Source organism: Zingiber officinale, chromosome 10A, assembly GCF_018446385.1.
Source record: "Zingiber officinale cultivar Zhangliang chromosome 10A, Zo_v1.1, whole genome shotgun sequence".
Taxonomy (NCBI): domain Eukaryota; kingdom Viridiplantae; phylum Streptophyta; class Magnoliopsida; order Zingiberales; family Zingiberaceae; genus Zingiber; species Zingiber officinale.
In genome coordinates this window covers 60,541,499-60,550,052 of record NC_056004.1, presented here as the reverse complement: position 1 = coordinate 60,550,052, position 8,554 = coordinate 60,541,499, and the positions used below count along the sequence as shown (strand labels likewise).

At 42.4% G+C, this 8,554-nt stretch overlaps 1 protein-coding gene across 1 annotated transcript; it reads right to left on the bottom strand.

Annotated features, from left to right (window-relative positions):
• Positions 1–7,151: 7,151 nt before the first annotated feature.
• Positions 7,152–8,104, bottom strand: LOC122027875. The gene is made up of 2 exons (XM_042586892.1): positions 7,742–8,104; positions 7,152–7,674 (listed from the first exon to the last, which is right to left on the bottom strand). Exons 1-2 carry the CDS (start codon positions 8,075–8,077, stop codon positions 7,408–7,410), a joined length of 603 nt encoding a protein of 200 aa, XP_042442826.1. The 5' UTR covers positions 8,078–8,104; the 3' UTR covers positions 7,152–7,407.
• Positions 8,105–8,554: the final 450 nt, after the last annotated feature.

Here is an 8,554-nt window from a genome sequence, read left to right as displayed (position 1 = left end):
CTTCTCCCCTCTTCTCATCTTCTTCCTCCCCAAACCTTCTCCCGATCTCACTGTCTTCTCTACCCAAAGTCAGGCCGCCGGTGACGAGAGCCACCATTTCCTCTCTTCTTCTTCTTCTCCACCCGAGCACCGACCTTCTTCGAGCCGAGCCCTAGATTTCAGTAGTCGCCGTCGCCAGCCGAGGTCCCTACTTCTTCCTCTTCTCTGTGAAGCCGAGCCACCGCCTGGCGCCGAGACTCTTCATCGCCGGCACGGGGCCACAGCAGGCTTCACCTTCCGTGCCCTAGCATCGATCCTTAAGGTAAGGTGTTGCCGGATTTCGGTTGATTGGGCTCTGTTCTACATTAATCCTTCTTGTTCTGGTTTAGGGAATGGGGTGGATCAGTTTCATTCCTTTTTCCTCCTGATCAAATGTTGCACCTTCTTGCCTTTGCTTGTGGATTTAGGTAATAAGATTGGAGAAGAGGTAGTGTGCAGAATTATTGCTGGAAATTGAATAGAGATAGATTATCTTGTTGAATTTCTTGATTCCCTTACTTGATCTGATTGTTGAGGTAGATTCCAACAGTGAGGTTCTATGCTATGGGGTGTTCTGGGTTCCGACAGCCACTCCAACCAGCAATTTCCCTTGTTCTAGCATCAACAATGGCTACATATTTGGATTGGGGTAAGAAATGTGTAGAATTTCATTGCATTTATGAAATGATAGTTTGGATTGGTTAATTCGGCATTATTATGTCAGCAAGAAAAGAGTGGGTAGAAGTGGATCATCTTTTGATGGTGAAACCCTTTCAGTCGTGAGCCACCATTAGCAACGACAAAATTTGGTGAGTTTGTAGGATGATAAGGGTTCATGGATTGAGTTTAATTTAATTGGATTAACGAGAATGGATTCCTAATCAGATTAGAGTAAAGTTAACTATTTGGTTCATGATAGATTTAGCTCACTAGTCCATATTTGACCTAGTGTACTATGCGTTATGTGTTTGTAGGACTTTGTTTGGAAACAGATGTTTTGATACGAGATTTATTGCGATACAGACTACGTATAAAGGCGGGTACCTTGACTTATCTTTTTGATATGTCATGTTGATATGTCTAGTAGGTTATAGCCTTTAGTAATAATTATGTTCGTCCTTGTTTCGGTACGTCACTACCGGATACCTGTTACATGCTTGTTTGCTCACCTGATATGCATTTTATGCTAGTACCCACATGATTATATATATATATGCTCAGAGAGGTAGTGACATACCATGCTTGTTATGTTCATGACCTAGGTTTTTTTTTGATATCCTATCTGACCTGTGCACTTTAGATCTTCGTATTTGACCATCGATATTACGGTACTCATTATATATATATGGATATGGTTATGCTGATCAGTTTATTGTTATGCTTAGTGTCATGCATCATGATTGCATGCTGCGCGATTGTCGGCTCCACTATGGTTGAGCACATCGCCAGTTACATGTACTGCACACACCACCACTCATGGATTAGTGGTATATCAGGTAGGTGTGTGTGTTCTTTCACGTTCGTTGGTCGGTGACTCTTGGTAGTCGGCGACAGTTCACTCCGCTGTTTGGCTCGCCGGCATTTAGTGTAGCGTGATAGCCGAGACGGTGGACTCGTTGGCTCCGTTGGTCGGTGACTCGTGTGGTAGGGAGATACCTCCCGTCATTGTGTATGGGAGATGAGAGCATTAAGCTCCCCATTTATGATTTGGGGTCGGAGGGAGTACTCCGTAGATCCATTCCCCACGATCACCACCATCGTGTGTAGTGATGGTAGAGTCTCTTGTTGTCTTCACCCCTACTCCGGTCTCACCATTGTGTGAGTGGTCGTCGGGGGTGACCGACGCATCATTGACATCATATGCACTTATGCATTTATTGCTTGTGTTCTGCTGCACTTATATGCTGCATTTGGATGGATGCATATGTTTGACATGCATCAGGATTTATGACACTTTCGATCCGGACGACGATTTTTACGATAGGTGGACCTGGTGAGTACGGTTCTCTTCAGCCCTCTTCCATTATGCATTACCTTCTTTTGTTCACGAGACTGTACTCCATAGTTATTACTATTTGTTATAGTTTAGTATACATGTCAACTAGGTATCTGCTGAGTTGTTGAACTCACCCCGTGGACACTATCTTTTTTAGGTACTAGGTTGTTTATGGAGACGCTTGGAGTATCCTGGCTGCCGGCCCCCACATCACATCAGAAGACATGTCTATGCGTTTGTGTACTTTTACTTCGGTATTTATAATTGGTGTATTTAGCTTTGTGTTCCGATTTTATTGCTGGAATTGTTATATTGTTGTGTTGTGTTGTTGTGTGGTGTAAGCCTAGCCGGCTAGCAGTGATTTATTTGGTTTGGTATGGGCTAGTATTTTATGTTTTTCCACTGTATTGGTTTTGATTTCAGCCGAGTGGGCTGTTTAAAATATATATAACTGCGTGGTTGTTGTTATACTTGTCCAGCCGTGTAGGCTGAGATTATTAACTGCATGGTTGTGTATATATTCCAGCCGCATGTGGCTGATGTATATTGTGTCTGTAGAAATGCTTCAGATTGTCACCCGTACAGGGGAGGTGCTGTCGAAATTTCTTCGGACAGGGACTTCATCGGGGTGTGACACCAGGTGTCTTTCATAAGGATTTGGGGCAGTGAGGCTTACGTTCGACGTCAAGTCTCAGACAAGTTAGGACCCAAATCCGACAAGCGCTACTTTATTGGATATCTCAAGGAAACTAAGGGATATTACTTCTACATTCCCAGTTAGCACAAGGTAGTTATGGCAAAGACTGGGGTCTTTCTAGAAAGGGACTTTGTTTCTAGAAAGACTAGTGGGAGCATGTTCAATCTTGAAGAAGTTCAAGATGCGAACAATAGCACTGAAGCCTCGATGGAAGTTGAACTGGAACCACAAAGTGTTGTGGATGATGTTGTTCCACAAGGAGTTGAGGAACAACAACCAGTTCAAGTAGACATTCCTCTTCGTCTGATAGGGTACGTCGTCAGCCTGAGAGATACTCATTTCTCTTGTCTGACCATGATGATGTTGTGCTCACAGAGGATGAGCCTACCACCTATCAGGAAGCTGTGATGAGACCAGATTCTGAGAAATAGCTAGAGGCCATGAGATCCGAGATGGAATCCATGTACACCAACCAAGTATGGACTTTGGTTGATCCACCTGAAGGGGTAAAACCCATTGGGTGTAAGTGGGTCTTTAAGAGAAAGACTGACATGGATGGACTTATCTATAAGGGTCGCTTGGTAGCTAAAGGTTTCAAGCAGATTCATGGTATTGACTATGATGAAACCTTTTCTCCAGTAGCGATGTTTAAGTCCATTCGGATCATGCTTGCTATTGCAGCTTACCATGACTATGAGATATGGCAGATGGATGTCAAAATCGTGTTTCTGAATGGAAACCTACTCGAGGATGTGTACATGACACAACCTGAGGGTTTTGTAGATCCACAGCATACTAACAGAGTATGCAAGCTGCATAGGTCCATTTATGGACTAAAGCAAGCTTCTCGGAGCTGGAATCTTCGATTCAATGATGCAATCAAACAGTTTGGTTTCATCAAGAACGAAGATGAGCCTTGTGTCTACAAGAAGGTTGTAGGGGATAGTGTTGTCTTCCTCATATTGTATGTGGATGACATACTGCTCATTGGGAAGGACATCCCTATTCTTCAGTCTGTCAAGACCTGGCTAGGGAGTTGCTTCTCAATGAAGGACTTAGGTGAGACATCCCGCATTCTAGGGATACAGATCTATAGAGATAGATCTAAGAGATTGCTTGGCCTAAGTCAGAGTACATATATTGACAAGGTACTCCTTCGGTTTGCCATGCAGAACTCCAAGAAGGAATTTCTGCCGATGTCATATGATGTGAGTCTTTCGAAAACTCAAGGTCCCTCTTCTAGAGAGGAGAGAGACCGCATGGATCAGATCCCTTATGCCTCAGCCATAGGGTCTATCATGTACGCCATGCTATGTACTCGACCTGATGTCTCGTATGCTTTGAGCATGACAAGCAGATACCAGTCGGATCCGGTGAAAGTCCGGATAGCGGTCAAGAATATTCTTATGTACTTAAGAAGGACTAAAGAATATTTTTGATATATGGAGGTAATGATGAGCTAGCTGTAAAGGCGGGTTAGGCAAGAGATGCTATCTTGTGATCTGCTACTTCAGGTTTGACTAATAGTAATTCTTGGTAGAAGGCGAAGACATCTCTATTGTGATTCAAACACCGGACCAAGTCTCCTTTCAGCTTAGGAGGTAGCTCTCCAACTATGCGAGTGAGAGTCTCTGGGCGGTCAGGATACAATTGGACCTCTTCACAGCGAATAGACTCTTTCGCTATAGGCATAGGCTCCTCATGAAGGAACCTCGCTCACACCAGCGGACCAAACACATACTACGGCGCTTCCATCTCATTCGAGAGATTATCGAGAGAGGAGATGTTAAGATATGTAGAGTACATACAGAGGCTAACATCGCAGATCCCTTGACCAAGGCTTTGGCACAGAGGAAGCATGATGGTCACACTAGGTCATTGGGGCTTAGAGACTACACTGATTGGCACTAGTGCTAGTGGAAGATTGTTAGTTAGAGTCCTAGAGCCAATCATTTGATGATTGTATTACGGACTTGTTGTATCATATTCTTATATATAAATAAAGGCATTTATTGTTTTAGTTATTATACTTACTTGTATTGGTGCCAAATAAACTAAGTATAATAGCGTCCTTGAGTAGAAGGTTCTCACCTATATCAATCGGTTAGCTGAACCGATAGTGAGATGATATAGGGAACACTACTCTTAATCATTCCTAGTCGAGTATTAACATTCAGGGACAATGTTAATGCAATAAGACTAGCATGTAAGTCAACTCGATGACTTGATCTCACAAGTCATGGATATAGAGATATCAAGTTGACACATGGGTATGCATTGGAGAATGTATACTGAATGACTCGCCATGATAAAGTATCATGGATCGTTATATAAGTGTCATATACTTTCTCATGTGGCTATTAGTATGACTATTAGTCCTTAGACCTGAAGTCACCATGGTTCCCTACATAAGGAGTTATGTATTTTGGTTTCGTCAAATGTCACCCGTAACTGGGTGGACTATAAAGGCGATTACTGGGTATGTAACGAATTATGCAGAGGGATGTGAGTGATGTAGATGGTATCTATCCCTCCTATATGACGGGAGAGACATCGATATTCTTGATAGAGTGAGACCACGAAGTGCATGGTCATGCCCAAATGAGTCAATATGAGATATTGAGCTCATTTGATTTAGTGAGTCTACTTGGAGTTCAAGATTTAGTTTGATCAGAAGATGACATAGTCTATACCTTACATTGATCAATCTAGATGTCTAGGATAGAAGAACACTTGTCATATATTGTGAGGAGTCACAATTAGTAGTCACAAGGTGATGTTGGATATCAACATTCTTGTAACTTGGGTAGTAATGATGTGTTGCTAGATACCGCTCATTACTTATGCTCCTAAATGGGTTTAGGGGCATTGCCAACGTTACAAGAGCCTATAGGGTCACACACTAAGGACAATTAGATGAAAATTAGGTTCATATGATTAAGGATTAGATTCATTTGATGAATCAAATTGGATTAAGAGTAATCCTAATTGGGCTAATTGAGTTGGATTCAAGTTGATTCATGTGTTCAATGAGTCTAATTTAGATTATGACTCATTGAATCAATTTAATTAAATGAATTAGATTCATTATATTAAATTGGCTTGAATTAAATGGTTGGATTAGATCAATCATGAGAGAGATTAAGTCAAGTTTGACTTGACATGAGAGGAAGAGGAAGAGGAAGAGTCAAGTTTGACTTGACTATATGTCATATCATTAGTGAGTTGGCAAGATGTGGACCAATGATGATGCTCCACATCATCATGGTTACTTAAGTGTGTGTCATATCATGGAGGTTACAAACCTCCATTCCATTTAATGTGGCCGGCCACATTAATTGTAATGGAGTTACAATTGTGGCCGGCCACACACAAAAATGAATGGAATTCATTTTTTCTCATAAAAAGGCTAATCCACTCTTCTTCCTCCTTGAGCTCTCTCTTCTTGCTCTCCCTCTCCTATCTTGGCCGAACACCCTAGGTGCTAGCACACCTTTGTTTGGTCCTTCTCCATCTAATATGTTCGTGTGGATACATGTAGAGGATTGTCTACGTTGACAATTTTGAGATCCGACAAGCCGTTGGACTAGCGGGATAGCGAAGGGCATCGCATCAAGGGTAATACTCTTATCTAGTATAGATCTAGAGTTTGTAAACTCGTACTCGTATTTTATTTTATTTTTTCTTTACACGGATCCGATGGCTGAGGCTTTCGGAGTTTCCGCGATGCGAAAACGCGATTATCAGGGCCTGAAAAATCCAACAACAATATCACTAAAAGGTTAGTTCAAAGTATTTTACAAATACTTGAACTTTTTGAACCTTGCGATACACTTGCTTATACCTCCCTTAACCGTTCTAAAATCCAATAACAGACAACTAGCAAAGTCGCTGTCTAAAGTTAGGTTTTGTCACTTTCAATTTCAAGAGCAACTACCGCATGAATATCATCGGAGCTATACATTACATTGTTTGTCAAAGAATAACCTACATCGGAGCTGGATTTATTAGGTTTTCTCCAATTAACTTTTCTTTTCCTTGTACAATAACCTGCAAAGTCCCCTAAAAGCAATAGAATACTAAACTGGAGCGATGATTTTCTACTTATGCTATATTCCATATTTTTTATGACAAGAACCTCTACTGTTCATAAAAAATTATTTCCCACCAATCCAACGTTTATAGCCTCCCCTGTTCAACATTTTTTGCACACCATAGGTTAACCATTGGCTAGAAAATTACCTAGACCATTCACTAGAAATTTATCTGCACCATTTGCCACTAATCGCGTTTGCTTCGGACGTAAGTTGCTTTTTTTACTTTGAAAGGATAAATTAAAACTTTCACACACAACAGGCTGTGCGATTTAAATATTTCTAGAACGCCTGGCATTTTGAGGAAAAGACAAAACTGCGTACGCTCTTTAATACATTGCCAAAATTATAAGTATTATGTGCAATTAAATATTTACGAAAGCTGAGTGTGTGATTTGATAAACCGCTAAAAAAATGAAAAAGACAACTTGATCTGATACATTGAGGGGAACTCAACTGAGATTAAACGTTCTGATGGATCAGATTAGTTTATGTGAGGAATTTTTCGCTTTACAAGACTTCGATTTATCATGACATGCTCCATCCCAACTCTGGAGTCTAGAAGATCGAGATGATTACAGGTGGTACGTACGTTGTTCAGGTTAGGCCAACAGCCAGAAGTTCTTGTGCCACCTTGAGCTGAGCAAGTACCCACCGACTCCCCTGCTCTGCTTCCTCACCGCCAGCGTCAAGCACTCCGCGTTGCTAATGCACTCCTCTACGAATTCCTCGCTGCTGCTGCGGATCATGCAACAAAGTGGAGAAGGCTTTCCTTGGCTCAGCACCAGAACGGACACCTCAAGCTTCCTCACTTGGCTCAGGACTGCAGCCAGCTTCGGGCCCTTAATGACCAGAGCCTCCACCTCCACCTACACAGCTCAATAGATTCACGGACACGAAGATATACACAAGACTAGCTAATCTTGGTGCACCAACCTCTGGTTTGCAGGCTTTGCAAAGGGCACCGAGGGAATTTGCGAGGGTGGGAATATCATGTCCTGCTCCTGCGCCTGCGCCTGCTACAGAGCTCCTGAGGTAGCGGCGAGGGTTAGGAGGGACGACATGGAGGAGGGTAAGGAGGTCTCCCTTGTTGACCAGATGGGTCAGTGCACATTTCATAGCATGCTTGGATCTGCCACTCTGGTCTACCACCACCATCACCCTTTTGTTGGCTACCATCGCTGCACTCTCCCCGCACCAGTACCCTATAGCATCCTCCTGTTTCCTTCTATCCCACCTCTTTGAACCCCTGTCCTCACCAACATTACCCATTCTTAAAGCTTTGGCTTTGGCTTTGGCTTTGGCTTTGGCTTTGAGGAAGAAGTTGAAGGAGAGAGTAGAGCTTTATAATAGTTCCGAAGGAAAGAAAAATCACGAGAAAGTGAAGCAGCAGAGTCTGTGACTCTTTCCCTTACCCCTACATTAACTATGAGGGAGATTCGGGAACTGGATTTGTTGTTCCGTTGCATACTTATGTGCATTGATCGTCTGAAATTTAAGCCATCATGAAAGCCTGTCATACTCATAATAAGTCGTGGACGCAGAGCCTGTCAGAACCCAGCTAGAAAACGATGAGGCTGTTCAAGTGTTTTGTCCTAACAAATTTATAAGAGGACAATTTCATGACGTTATATCATCTAAATCGTGTCAGAACTACTGACAATATTAACAAGGCGTTCGGAAATCGGATAGTATAAGGGCATTGGGGTCGTCAAACTTTTACAGGGATGTAGACTAAATCCTCTGGTC

What these genes read in the sequence shown, in the direction of transcription:
- LOC122027875 (XM_042586892.1), bottom strand. Translation starts at nt 8,077, where the DNA reads ATGGGTAATGTTGGTGAGGACAGGGGTTCAAAGAGGTGGGATAGAAGG. An exon ending in GCAAAGCCTGCAAACCAGAG is followed by an intron (nt 7,675 to 7,741) that starts GTTGGTGCACCA and finishes TGAGCTGTGTAG; the next exon opens with GTGGAGGTGGAGGCTCTGGT.